This window comes from Apium graveolens, chromosome 1 (assembly GCF_009905375.1).
Source record: "Apium graveolens cultivar Ventura chromosome 1, ASM990537v1, whole genome shotgun sequence".
Taxonomy (NCBI): domain Eukaryota; kingdom Viridiplantae; phylum Streptophyta; class Magnoliopsida; order Apiales; family Apiaceae; genus Apium; species Apium graveolens.
In genome coordinates, this window is record NC_133647.1 from 205,154,254 (window position 1) to 205,169,239 (window position 14,986).

General features: G+C 32.7%; 1 protein-coding gene across 1 annotated transcript; it reads right to left on the reverse strand.

Moving 5' to 3' along the window:
• Positions 1–653: 653 nt before the first annotated feature.
• Positions 654–14,566, reverse strand: LOC141718263 (uncharacterized). The gene is made up of 5 exons (XM_074520648.1): positions 13,639–14,566; positions 11,723–12,800; positions 3,833–3,972; positions 3,367–3,419; positions 654–1,079 (listed from the first exon to the last, which is right to left on the reverse strand). The coding sequence occupies exons 1-5, from the start codon at positions 14,564–14,566 to the stop codon at positions 654–656; spliced, it is 2,625 nt and encodes an 874-aa protein (XP_074376749.1).
• Positions 14,567–14,986: the final 420 nt, after the last annotated feature.

The following is a 14,986-nucleotide window of genomic DNA, read 5'->3' on the forward strand; positions in this document are numbered from 1 at the left end:
ATTTTCAGTATATTAATAAAAATATATTAATTTTCATTTAGAAAAATGTAAAGGGTTCTTTTGAAAAATACCCTATGTTCAATTTGTTTTGCAAAAAAAATATCATTTTTAAAATTGTTATTGCAAAAAACACGTCTTTAAAAATAAGATTTCCAATTTTTTTGAAAAAATACGATTTTTTTTGCCAACTCTATTCAAACTCGACAAGTTTCTACATCTCGATACAACTTCGAATGTAAAAAAAACAAAAAAGAATGCAACTATTAGCATATCGATCCTGTTGATTTTAGTTACCCCTTATGTTTGCAAAAAATTTGAGGAGATGGTTATAAAATCGTAAAAGAAAAACTTAAAAAAAGTTTTTTTTAGTAATTTATCAAATAAAAATATAGGTTAAATTTTTTTTTCACCAACGACATATTACATGTTAATTAGGGTTCCCATATTTGATTTGTATAACATCTAGGAAGTTTGTTTCTTTAATTTTCGTCGTCAAATATTTCTTTAATCTTTTTTTTGAGAATGGGAATTTCATTAAACCTCCAAAACATCCGACAATAATGTCTCCAAAACCAAGATGGAGGATACGGGAAAACAATAAAACAATTATGCTCACAAGGAATCCTAGTCAGATTATGTGCTATCTTGTTCGCTTATTTTTTAATGTGACTAACTAAGATCCTAACGGTACTTCTTATCATCTTTTGACATTGCTGCACTAGATCTCCACTTTCCAGAACATTATCGTGGCCTTGGTTGATAACATTAACACTCAGAAGTGAATCACTTTCTATGATCACAGCTTCCCATATACATGCTAGTTCTGCTTCTAGGATTGGAACAACCCCTGCAAATCTCATAGTTTTGCCTGCAATGTACTGAGCTTGATTGTTTCTAAGTACCATACCAACAACAAATGAATTCTGCCCTTCTACCACTGAAGCGTCTACGTTTAGCTTGAGTTGATCCACCTCCCGACGTTTCCATCTATCAGTAGTCATCGTACAAGGCTCACCCGTTCTCTGCATATTATCAGTTCTTTTATTTGCTAACTGCCACTCATCAACTTGCGTTTTACTCTAGAAAACTCCAAAGGTTAGTGACATGCTTCTATTTTCAAAAATTCTCTTATTTCTAGAAAATCAAATGCCCCAAAGCGCTGTCGAGATTTTGATTAGACTGTCATCTGAAGCTTTTGTCAACATATTCAGAAGCCATGCATGAGCATATTCCTCCTATCTCTCACTGAAGTTGAGATTAACTTCGTACCAACACTCCTTGGCATAATTGTAGTCGAGGAATGTTGTGCAAAACATGCCTGTACTTCAACAAGACTAAGTCAAATTAGCAACCCTAAGTAAGTTGTATTGTAATCTTAGTTTGCATTTATATCTGAAAGAAGATCAAGAAGATCATGCCTCAGAAGAATTATGAAGAAGCTTGGAGTTGAATAAATCTGTTTTGGGAAAAATGTTCTAATTCAAGATCTCTACAAGTCACAAATTTAGTGTTATATAGAAGTCATTTGAGAACTCCAGAATGACTTATAGAGAACTCAGAAAAAGCTACTAGAGAACTTAGAGATATCGACAAGCCAAATTGAAGACATGAAGATTGAAGTTATCGACAAATCATTTCTTCACTAGAGAACTCATAGTTATCGACAAGTCAAAATTCATTAGAGAACTCTGAGTTATCATTAAGTCAAATTTCACTAGAGAACTCAGAGATATCGATAAGCCAAAATTCACTAGAGAACTCTGAGTTATGGAAAAGTCAAATTTGACTAGAGAACTCTGAGTTATTGACAAGTCAATAAGCCACTAGAGAACTCAGAGATATCGATAAGTCAAAGTGAAAATATAAAGACTAGAGATCTCGACAAGCTAAATTCTCTTATAGAGAACTCATAGACTTCCACTACAAGGAAAACAAGCTTCAACAACGGTTTATATCCGTTGTCTGATATCCTATTTTTCCGTTGACTATTGAGCCGCCGTCTGTTAGTTGGATCAGACAATGGCTGAAAAACGTTGTCTGAGATTATACAGACAATGATTATGGATTAAGCCCGTTGTATTACATCCAGAAAAGATAACGTTTTTTGCTTGTTTTCGTCGTAACAAGCGACATTACTCAAGGGTTCTCACAAACTCAGAAAACTGTTGTGTAGGGTATAACATTAAAACCAATCCTACAACACTTATTATTATATAAACGTTGTTGTGTATCCAGATAGATAACAAAAATGAAATTGAGCTCGTAGAACTCTTGTAATAAATTTCTACACACAACAGTTTTGGATTTTAATGTATGGCATGATCTGATACATACAACTGTTTATTTGTCCAAACATATTGCATGAATACCTTTGATACAATATCTTAATTTTTTATAGACAATGGTTTACTAGTGTTGTGAGAGTTAATTTTGCACCAAAGTTTTTTGTTCGAAAGCATTGTTTTAGTATTAAAGACATGATATTTTAATGAAGCTTGGTTGTTTAAAGCGTTGTCTTACACAAAATATAACAAGTAATCAAATGAAATTAACTTTGCAAATGTAAACAAAAGTTCTAAAGTTAATCCATGATCGAAAATCACAGCAACATATTTATACAAAAGCTAAAAGCATATTGATATCACTGCCTTCATGAGTCTAAGATTTCTACTACAAATTAAAGAAAATATAGAGTCTACAAGGATTTGATGTTGGCTACTCAGAACTCACTTGGCCTTTTCAGCTTCTCTTTACGTCTTCCGCAAGAGCTATGTTGTCCTTGCAATATCATTACAGCATGTGATAGGCAATTTTCCAATCTGGAGAAAACAATCTTCAAAATAAATCGACAACATAATTATATAATTAAAACATAATCACATACAACATAATTACATAGAAAATTATTTATCCTTCTGCCAAAATTTTGGATGTGATTGACCTAAATGTACACTAGATACTGTTAGATATCATAAAGGGATGTACACTAGATTTTTTTTAAATAAGAAAGAGTAATTTGAGAGAGATTTAAAATCTGTAAGTTTTAAGAAAAATAGAACTTGACACCTGATTTTTTCTGTACATGTGGATGGTAGCAACTCTGCTGGTCAGGACTATCAACAGATCACTTGCTGAATTGATTGGATTCAACAAAAAATTACTGAATCCACTTAAAATTACCGGCTTAAAATTACTGTATGGTAAAAATTACTAAGCTTGGAAAATTACCCACTTAAAATTACCATCTCAGCTTTTTATAAACATACGATTGGATTTTTAGATAAGCGTTTAACCTTACAAATTAATTTTTCTATAGTGTAGAACTGCAGGTTAGCTATGGCTTGCCACAAATTGAAACCCATATACCTTAACAAAGTGATTAACCAGTGTATACACACTACATGAAACCTTAAACTGAACTACCAAGTACAAATAATGTACCGCAAATACTCTTGTACTTGGCATGCTATAGATATACAACAATGTATATGTTTGTCAACACACAAATGCTTGCTTAAATGATATCATATCATTTTTTGCTCCCACCCCAGCAATAACAACTCCTAATGCAGCAAGTAGATCTCGCCTCATTTACAAAAAAAAAATTAAGGTCCGCTTCTTTCTTATAGATGGCTTTCCTGATGAAACTATAAAAGTTAAATTCTTCACTTAACCCATGAGAGGTTAAAATTAGAACGATTAAAGCAAATAACACATTTAAAAGTTATACATTTCATAAGCTCAAATAATTGGTGGTCTAAATCAGAATCACAATAATTTAATCATATTTAAATAAATGAGTTTGTACATCTAGGCATGACAAAGTACCTACCTGATTCAGTGATCGCAGCGGTATGTGTTCCACTGGTAGAAACATGACATATAGGTTTGTCCCAAGGGCCTTCCACTAATCTAGGAATCAGTTCTCTTATATAAACAGAGTCACCAAGAGCTCCAAAACCACCATAACCCCTGAAATTTTAAATTCCAAAACATCATGTAGTGCAAACCATAAAAATATATCCACAAACCCGTTATGTGATATCAATAGTGCAACTGTTAGTTTTTCCATAAACATGCCAGAAATGGATAGATGCATGGATAGCATTAACTTATTCTTATCATAAAATAAACTGGCCACACTTCAATTAACATGATCATAAAGTTTTATTATGCAACAACATGATTGTGGGACAAGAAAAACAATAATGAACAACTTTCAAAATATAAGTAAGAGACAAGCTAACTATGTAACGTAAACATAAAAATTTGAACTTGACCAAATATCTTGATCCTGAGGGGACGCCTCACACTAAGCAGCGTCTGAAGTGCATTAGAGAGATGTCTACCTACATGTTTAATTTTAAACATCAAATAAGGGACTATCAACAGATCACTCTGCTGGTCTAACTATCAACAGATCAACATATCACTCTGTTTGTCTTGTTCTTCTCCTGCACGACAAAAAATAAAATAAAACTGCACTTGACATAAACATAAACATGCACATTCTCAAGGTCATAAACATGTAAACGGGCTCCAAATAACACATAAAACATGAATACATACAAAATAACTGAAAACAGGCTTAGTCATTCCAAAACATATTCTTCTCACACTAATTAACATCACAATGCTACCCTCACTCTATCAATAAATATATTTATAAGCTCAGAAACCAATAAGCCATCACAATCCTTGCAAACAAAACCTACAATTCACCAAATCTACAAAACAACTAACTCATCCTCCAACTTCAATATATACGCGGATAAACAAACGGCCTCAGATAAAATATAACATAAAAGCACTCAATTCATCACCAATATCAATACAAGCACCTATCCAAAGTTATAAATAATCATCTCTCCATAAATTCAAAAATCCGTAATCGTGCAGATCGGAAAACCAAATTGATCAAACAAACCTACACAAATCATCAAAACACTCAATTTTCTTCTTGGCTTCAATTTTCCCCTCCACATCCCCTTTACTTTTTTGTACGCACAAAATATGAACTAAAATCAGCACAAAATAAGAACTAAAATGACAGAGAGAGAGAGAGAAAGAGAGAGAGAGAGAGAGTGATACCTCAAAATTAAAGACAAGCACCTTCCATTGAATCCACAAATAAGCCCTATAGCCCTAGTTTTGAACACGAACTAAAACCCCAAATTGAAGTCGAATTGAAACCCTAAACAGAACCATACTCCATTAAAGAAACATACAAATCAATCAAATGAGGCTCAAATATATTTATGTATGTATAGATTTTTCATAACAAGGAGAGTAGAGGGGGAGAAAGAATGGGAGAGAGGGAAGGGGAGAGACCACAACCTAAATCAAAACTGTATACATAGGTAGGGGCAAAAAATGGAACTAACGGTGGAGAGTGATGTTGAATAATCAGGAAAGAAGCAGTACCTTGAATCCAACGACCAAAGCTCTAAATTACTCCTTTTTAATTGAAGATATAGAAGAGAAAGAGAGAGATATAGAAAGAAACATCAAAGACAATGAAAACTAATCAATAATCGGTGAAACCTAATCCAAGAAAGAGAGGGAGAGGGAATTTATTCTCAGATCTAGATATAAAGGGGGGAACGAAATTTTGTTTAGGGGGGAAATGAAAGATTGGCCCAAGGACCAAAACAAATTATTGGTTTCATATTATTAAAAAATCAAATTTTTAAATGATTGTTTTTCATATAATAATTTTTTCATTTAACCAAACTTAATATAAAAATCTAGCTAAATTTTAAACTTTTTTAATACCTTAATATTTGTATGGTTGAATCGTCGACGAGATATATTAAAAAAATTATTTATTCAATCACCTATCAATATCATGTCCAGGAGTAGTATTTTTTTGAGTTTTTCCAGTTTCCAACAAGCTAAATAAATTAAAATTATTTCATTTATATTTTTTTTAATTTATCTCGTTGTGAGGATGGGTACTTTTACCAGATTTTTCTAATCCTGACATGCAAGATGAATTTCAAATTTTTTAATAATTTTTTCATATGACTAAAATTGATATATCCTAACATCCGTACAGTTGGATCATCGAAAAAATAATTTTAAAAATTAATCTTGTAAATCGGGAACGAGTCTCGTTGTCGGGAGGGGTACTTTTACCGGATTTTTCTAATCTTGACGTGCAAGATGAATTTCAAATTTTTTAATAATTTTTTCTTATGACTAAAATTGATATTTCCTAACATCCATACGGTTGGATCGTTGAAAAAATCATTTTAAAAATTCATCCCGTAAATCGGGAACGAGTCTCGTTGTCGGGAGGGGTACTTTTACAGGATTTTTCTAATTCTTACATGCAAAATGAATTTTAAATTTTTTAATATGACTAAAATCGATATATCTTAACATCCGTACAGTTGAATCGTCGAAAAATTATTTTAAAAAATTAATCCTGTAAATCGGGAACGAGTCTCGTTGTCGGGAGGGGTACTTTTACCAGATTTTTCTAATCTGGACATGCAAAATGAATTTCAAATTTGTTAATAATTTTTTCTTATGAATAAAATCAATATATATTAACATCCGTACGGTTGGATTGTCGAAAAATTATTTTAAAAAATTAATCCTGTAAATCGGGAACGAGTCTCGTTGTCGGGATTGGTACTTTTACCAGATTTTTCTAATCCTGATATGCAAAATGAATTTCAAATTTTTTAATAATTTTTTTATATGACTAAAATTGATATATCCTAACATCCATACAGTTGGATCGTCGAAAAAATAATTTTAAAAATTAATCTTGTAAATCGGGAACGAGTTTCGTTGTCGGGAGGGGTACTTTTACCGGATTTTTCTAATCTTGACGTGCAAGATGAATTTCAAATTTTTTAATAATTTTTTCTTATGACTAAAATTAATATTTCCTAACATCCATACGGTTTGATCGTCGAAAAAATCATTTTAAAAATTCATCCTGTAAATCGGGAATGAGTCTCGTTGTCGGGAGGGGTACTTTTAGAGGATTTTTCTAATCCTCACATGCAAAATAAATTTCAAATTTTTTAATAATTTTTTATTATAACTAAAATCTATATATCTTAACATCCGTACGGTTGGATCGTCGAAAAATAATTTTAAAAAATTAATCCTGTAAATCGGGAACGAGTCTCGTTGTCGGGAGGGGTACTTTTACCAGATTTTTCTAATCCGGACATGCAAAATGAATTTCAAATTTGTTAATAATTTTTTCTTATGACTAAAATCAATATATATTAACATCCGTACGGTTGGATCATCGAAAAATCATTTTAAAAAATTAATCCTGTAAATCGGGAACGAGTCTCGTTGTCGGGATTGGTACTTTTACCAGATTTTTCTAATCCTGACATGCAAAATGAATTTCAAATTTTTTTATAATTTTTTATTATGACTAAAATCGATATATCTTAACATCCGTACGGTTAGATCATTGAAAAATCATTTTAAAAAATTAATCATGTAAATCAGGAACGAGTGTCGTTGTCGGGAGGGGTAATTTTACCAAATTTTTCTAATCCTGACATGCAAAATGAATTTCAAATTTTTTAATAATTTTTTCTTATGACTAAAATTGATATATTTTAACATCCGTACGGTTAGATCCTCGAAAATCATTTTAAAAAATTAATCCTATAAATCGGGAACGAGTATCGTTGTCGGGAGGGGTACTTTTACCAGATTTTTCTAATCCTGACATGCAAAATGAATTTCAAATTTTTTAATAATTTTTTATTATGACTAAAATTGATATATCTTAACATCCGTACGGTTAGATCGTCGAAAAAATATTTTAAAAAATTAATCCTGTAAATCGGGAACGAGTCTCGTTGTCAGGATGGGTACTTTTATCAGATTTTTCTAATCTTGACATGCAAGATGAATTTCAAATTTTTTATTATTTTTTTCTTATGAATAAAATTGATATATCTTAACATCCGTACAGTTGGATCGTCGAAAAAATCATTTTAAAAAATAATCCTGTAAATCGGGAACGAGTCTCATTGTCGGAATGGGTACTTTTACCAGATTTAATTTTTCTAATCCTGACATGCAAGATAAATTTCAAATTTTTTAATAATTTTTTCATATGACTAAAATTGATATATCTTAACATTCGTATGGTTGGATCATTAAAAAAATCATTTTAAAAATTAATCCTGTAAATCGGGAACGAATCTCGTGTTGGGAAGTAGCGCTTTTACCAGATTTTTCTAATCCTGACATTTGAGATGAATTTGAAATTTTTTAATACTTTTTTCATGTGACTAAAATGAGTATTTCTTAACATCCGTACAGTTGGATCCTCTAAAAAATCATTTAAAAAATTTATCTTTTTCATGAGGTATGAAAAAAATCTAGTACGAGGCAACACCTAACGATTTTTTTATGAAAAAGTCTTGTCTGAAAAAAATTGTGACAACAGTTTTTTTGAAAAAAACCGTTGTCCTAGATGATCAACTTTTTAAAATCTTATGGCTGATATTAAATCTACTTTTAATCAACGGCTCTTATTATACCAACTTAGCAATCCAAGTGAATGTTTTTTCACCAATCACATAGTGCCACCTCATCACAAGCAACGCTTCAGAAATTTCAAGAATCAGACTTACAAACAACGGTTTTCTATGAAAAAAGTTTGACTTAGATGAACATTGACAACATTTATAATATACACGTTATTTCCTCATCAATGTGATTATCTGTTGATGCTATTAATATTCGTGTAACGTCTAGTAACAATAGGTAAAAGAATTCAAAAATCTATGAAAAAGATGATTTCAAATCTTAATACACACAAATTAATTTAGTGTAAGTTATTGGTTACTCATATAAATTAATTAACAGTGACATATAATTTTTCCGAAAATATTTTAAAACTAGTAAAAATATAGACAATGGTTTTTTCTAAAATCATCTTGTAATAAGTTATTTTACATAAGTGTTTTTCAGGAAATGTCGTTGTTGGAATTCTACAACAGTTTTTTCTTTAAGACTGTTGTAGTATTACATATTTTATAACAGATTATAAATATCGATAACGGTTGTCTAACTGTTACAAGTGTTTTATTTTAAAAATACTTGTATAAGGTAGATTAATATAACGTGTTTTTTTTGAAAAACACTTGTTTAGATTGAACAATTAACAATGTAAACTTGAAGCACTTATGATTAATTTTTTTTATTAATTATAAAGTTGATAATTAAATTATTTTGAAATATAAAATTTAAATATTTAATCTAGATGAAAGTGGATGTAATTAGAGTTTGTTGTTTTTAAAAAATTTAAAATGAATTGTCTGGAATTTTTTTTTTGAAATTATTACTATTTTTATTGTAATAAACTAGACAACGATTTTTTTTGAATATTTTGTTGTGCAATACGTTTTTAAATTTAGTAAGAAAGACAACGGTTTTAAGAATTAGTCTATTGTCTGATATTGGTGACATACAATTATGTAAAATACTTGTCTATGAGATATCATTTAGACAATACCTAATTTGTACATTGTGTGATTCGAGCTTAAATAACTAGTAGAGAAAACACTTGTCTCATTTCCACAACCGTTAAACAAGACGTTATCTCAATCATTTTCAGACAATATATTTTAAAAATCGTTGTACGATTTTACTCATTTGCACAACATCACTTTAGAAAGGGTTGTCTGTATTCATCAACTAGATAATGGATTTTAAAGCGTTGTAGTAATACTAAAGCCTTCCCATTCACACAACATCTTAATTTTGAAAACACTTGTCTGACTTGTTTTACTAGACAACATTTTTTTATCGCTTGTAGTAATCAACGTCAGACAACGCCAATTTTTTGGTTGCAAAAAAACCATTGTATGAAAAAATCGGGCAACACTTTTTTGGTCGAGTGTTGTCTAATCGGTGTTGTCTGATTGCTTTTTTCTTGTAGTGCTCTACAAGTCAAATTAACTATGGAGTATTAGAGATCTCGATAAACCAATATACTTATCGAGATGTCAAGTCCTCTATAGAGCAAACTGGAGATCTCGAGGTAAAATCTCAAAGTACAAAATTACATACCAGTTCAATATGCAAGATTTACAATCAACAAACAATCCAACCAGTTGGATTGACAAGTCTACAAAAGCAGCTTGAAGAGTGTGCAAAATCAAGGGTGAAGATTAACTGACAAAGGAATGGAAGATATACTTTTTCTAAAATAAAAATGACAAGTGACAGTTTACTAAAGTTAATAGCATATCTTATTATACATTGTGTAAACGAGCAGTTAACTAAATTATAAAGTTAACACTGGTCCTTTGTTAGAAGTAATAATTTAGATCAGAAATTCTTGTACTCTCTCAAGAAAGAAGCTAAGCTCTTTATCAACAAAGAGCCTAGAAATTTTGTAGAAAAAAAATCTTAATTTTAATATAAAATTAAGTGAGTTTTGAAAGATCCGTGTTCTTTATTATTGCATGTTTAATTTGTGCATTAACATATTTCACTACAAGATTTGATTTACTTTGTTCACAACCAAAATAGTTCAAGAAAAGCTTAAAAACACTAAAACAAATTCACCCCCTCTGTGTATAATTCATTACCAAACAAGTGGTATTAGAGCGAAATCTGAAAGTAAACAGATTCAAGATCTTGGAAGAATGAATACACAGAAAATCAGTAGCATCAAAATTCCTACTTTTGACAAAGCTAACTACACTCTGTGGAAAAAGAAAATGTTGTTGTTTATCACGATGGCCAATCCATTATACATTCAGATTCTCAAAAATGGGCCTTTCATTCCTATGGTTAAAATTGAGGAATCTACAGATGGTGATATGGTCATTCCAGCTCATAATGTTCCAAAAGACCCTGCTGAGTACTCTGATCCTGAGAAAGAAAAAGTTTCCCTGGATAGTGGCTTGCAACTTATTTTGATTGAGTCACTTAACAATATAATGTACAACAACATTGTCAACTGTGACACTGCTAAGCAAATATGGGAAAAGATTGAAATACTCGGTGAGGGAACTGAGGAAGTTAGATCTAATCAAAGAAGGATACTGATTTCACAATATGAGGGCTTCATGGCCAAGCCAAAAGAAAGTATCACTGATGTGTTTGAAAGGTTTAATAAGCTGATAAATGACTTGCAGCTCCATGACAAATATTATGAAGCTGAAGAAGTGAACTTGAAGTTTTTGCTTACACTCCCTGACCATTTGGAACAGAAAATTTTAGCAATCGGAGAAGGGAGACACTTGAGCAGAATAACACTGGAAGTTCTATATGGAATTCTCAAAACATATGAACTAGAAATAATTCAAAGGAAATCATTGAGATCTGGTCAAGGACATGTTGTAGATGGTTCAAGTGCTTTAATTTTCAATGAAAGCCAAACCTTTAATGATGAGCCAAGATCTCAAATTCCAGTTGCCTCAGAAAGTGAGCAAAGAAACAATGATTCATAGGAACAAGTCATTCTGGAATTGGAAGAAGATGAGTACTACACCCTAGATGAACTTGATGAGCTTGATCAGTCAATGGCCTATCTGGCAAGAAAGTTCTCTAACATTAGAGTAAAGAAGCCAATATTCTTCAAGGGTAAAGGACAATCATTCAACAAAGACAGCAGTTGGAAAGGCCTTCCTGTTGGGCATAACCTTTGGCTACGAGTCGGGCTTTGAATCTTTCAATGGAACCATTAGCTTTATATTTGGTTTTATAAACCCACCTACAACCTACTGCTTTCTTTCCTGGCGGAAGAGTGGTGACAGTCCATGTGGATTCCAAGGCTTTTATTTGAGTTGCCATAGCTTCTCTCCAGTCAGGTGACTTTATAGCTTCAGTAAATGTGCGTGGTTCATCAACATTAATGATGGAAGCTAAGATTTTTTGTTGAGATGGAGGAACTTGATGGAAAGGAATAGAAGTAGTGAGAGGATGTGGAGATGACGAGGTACATAGATTAAGTTTACATTGATAATCATCCATCCACCTTGGAGCACGATGAGTACGTACATGCCGAGCTAGTGGAGGAGAGACCTCAGGTGATAAACTACTTGAGGAAGAGGGGGAAGGTGATGGAGACGAAGATGAAGATTCTATAGCCGGAGAAGGAGGGCCAGGCGAGTTTCCAATATTCGAAAAATCACTTCCATAATGAAATTTGGATAATGGAAGGTTGGAACTAGAAATTTGTGGACTAACTGAACACGAGGAAATGGGAGGATTTGAACTTTGTATAGGAGAATCTTCAGAAAAATCATATAAAGATTCAGAAGATTCATGTGTGAGAAGAAAATCAGTTTGAACCGGCAATGCATCTTTAAATGGAAAAAGATCTTCGTGAAAGATAACATTGTGAGAGATAAATATTTTTTTAGTCTTAATATCAAGAATTTTATATCCCTTATGATTAAATGGGTAACCGATGAAGATACCTGATTGTGCTCTAGCATCAAATTTATGTAAAACATGTGTATTTCGAGCATAACATAGGCACCCGAAGACACAAAGTTTAGTATAATCAGGTGGTGTACCCATCAAAATTTCATGAGGGGATTTATTATGAAGAGTGAGTGTTGGGATTTTATTAATGAGATATGCTGCCGTTAATAGGAATTCTCCCCAATATTTAAGAGGTTTATTGCTTTGAAAACGCAGAGCACGGGCTACATTGAGCAGGTGACGATGCTTTCTCTCAACCACCCCATTTTGTTGAGGATTGGAAACACATATGCGCTGGTGATGTATGCCATTGGCAAAGATCCAAGAATAAAAATCTCTAGAAAGAAATCCAGACCCATTGTCTGTTCAGATCTTTTGTAAGGCTGGAAGATGAATACGAGTTGATCCAGTTGAAATGGTGCCAATATTTGTAGAGAATTGAGTAATAATAAATGCATAAAAATATTTAATAAATTTGAATGTCTCGCACTTTTATTTCATAACGTATTACCAAATGCAACGAGAAAAATCATCAATTATAGTCAAAAAAATAACGAGCTCCTGTTATGCTTGGGAGAAAAAATAGACCCCATATATCAACATGAATTAATTGAAATGAAGCAGTAGATGAAATTGAAGATTTATAATACGATAATCGTGTTTGTTTTGCCATGGGGCAAACATTACAATGAAATTATGAAAACAATTGTATAAAGTCAAAACAATTACATAATAACTTGAAGCGTCCAGAACTTGGGTGTCAAAGTCTATAATGCCATAGGTTCACTAGCAATTTATTAACTGAATTAATTCGAGAAAATGGCTGTAGTTGATACAAGCCAACAGTGCGAGAGCCTCGACCAAGAATTTTATTCGAAGAAGGGTCCTGAAAATAGCATGAATTGGATGAGAAATGAACAACACAATGCAAATGCTTATTTAGTTGTGTGACAGATATCAAGTTTAAAGTAAAAGTTGGGATATGATAAACATCTAGTCAAATGAAATCGGGCGAGAATTGAACATCGCCGATATGAGAAACAGTAGCATAATTACCATCCGGTAGTTGAAATTGTAATTGAGGAGTCATGAGTGTATAATTTTTGAACATAGATAGATCACAATATATATGATGCGTGGCACCCGAGTCAATATACCAAGGAATTTTAAAAGGAGAATAAGATTGGCCGGGAGTTATACCTGCCAAATTAACCCTGGCCGAAGCATCATCCTCATTGTCTAGAGTATTCAGTAAGGCGAGAATGTGATTATATTGTTCAGCAGTGAAAGTTGGAGTATGTGCAACAGTAACAGGCTGGACATGATGGGTTGGTGGTGCTGGAACAGGTTGGACAGTAGCAGCAGCGACATGTGGCTTTCCGTTGTGAGCCTGATGAGGGGAAAAATGATCAGAAAATCCATGGAGACGATAACAGTGCTCCTTTGTGTGACCATGACAATGGTCGCAAAATGGCCTCTGCCTTTTTGTTGAAGAACGAAAATGCTGAGAATTACCATAAACCTGTAGATCAACAGATTCTACGAGTGGAGCAATACTGTTGTTGATGATCTCCTGCATTTCCTCTTGTTTGACGAGGTTGAACATTCTTTCTGCAGTAGGAATCGGTTCAAGGAAAAGGATTTGGCTCCGGATTGGAGCAAACTTATCATGTAGACCTTGTAAGAACTCCATTGCACGATCTCGTGCATGTTGTTCAAGTAAAAACTTGCTAGCTCCGCAAATACATGTCTCAGGTGGGTTAAGAGAGTCCAATTCATCCCACAATATCTTCAATTGAGTGTAATAAACAATGACTGACTTTTCATCCTGTTTCAAGTTAGAAATTGCAGTTTTCAATTGAAACAATTTAGGAGCATTTACTTGAGAGAACCTGACATGTAAGTCCTTCCATATAGTGAAGGCAGAGTTAGCATACAAGCATGATGATCGAATATCTGGTTCGCACGAGTTCGTAATCCAGCTGACCATGAGATCATCACATCGTTTCCAACAAGCCTTTTTTGCCGGGTCTTTTGGTGGAGGTAAAGAGCCATCAACAAAGGCAAGCTTGCCCTTCGCATTCAATGCCTTGGTGATACCGCGAGCCCAGCTTGGATAAGACAACATTCACCATTGAGAAGGGGAGAGTAAAACACAGCAGTTGGGCTGTCACTAGGATGGATAAGATATGGATCAATCTGCTTAAATGTTGAAAATGCAGATTCTGGAGATTTTTCTGGAGTTGCAGTGATTTTAGGATCACCATTAGCATTTTCAGAATGATGGGGTGATGTGGGAGGAGACGCCATCATTTTTCTGCTAAGATGATTTAAGAGAGATGACACAGGTTTAATCTAATACCATGTGAAATAATAAAACTGAAATTGTTATTGATTATTGAACTATTACAACTGAGCTGCTTATATAGCATAAAAATGATACATTCATGGAGAGATTGCAGCAGTAGTTAAGATATGAGAGCAAATCCCTCTAACACTAATTTGTAAGCTATAAATCAGGGATATTAAATTATGTACAACTGTTATA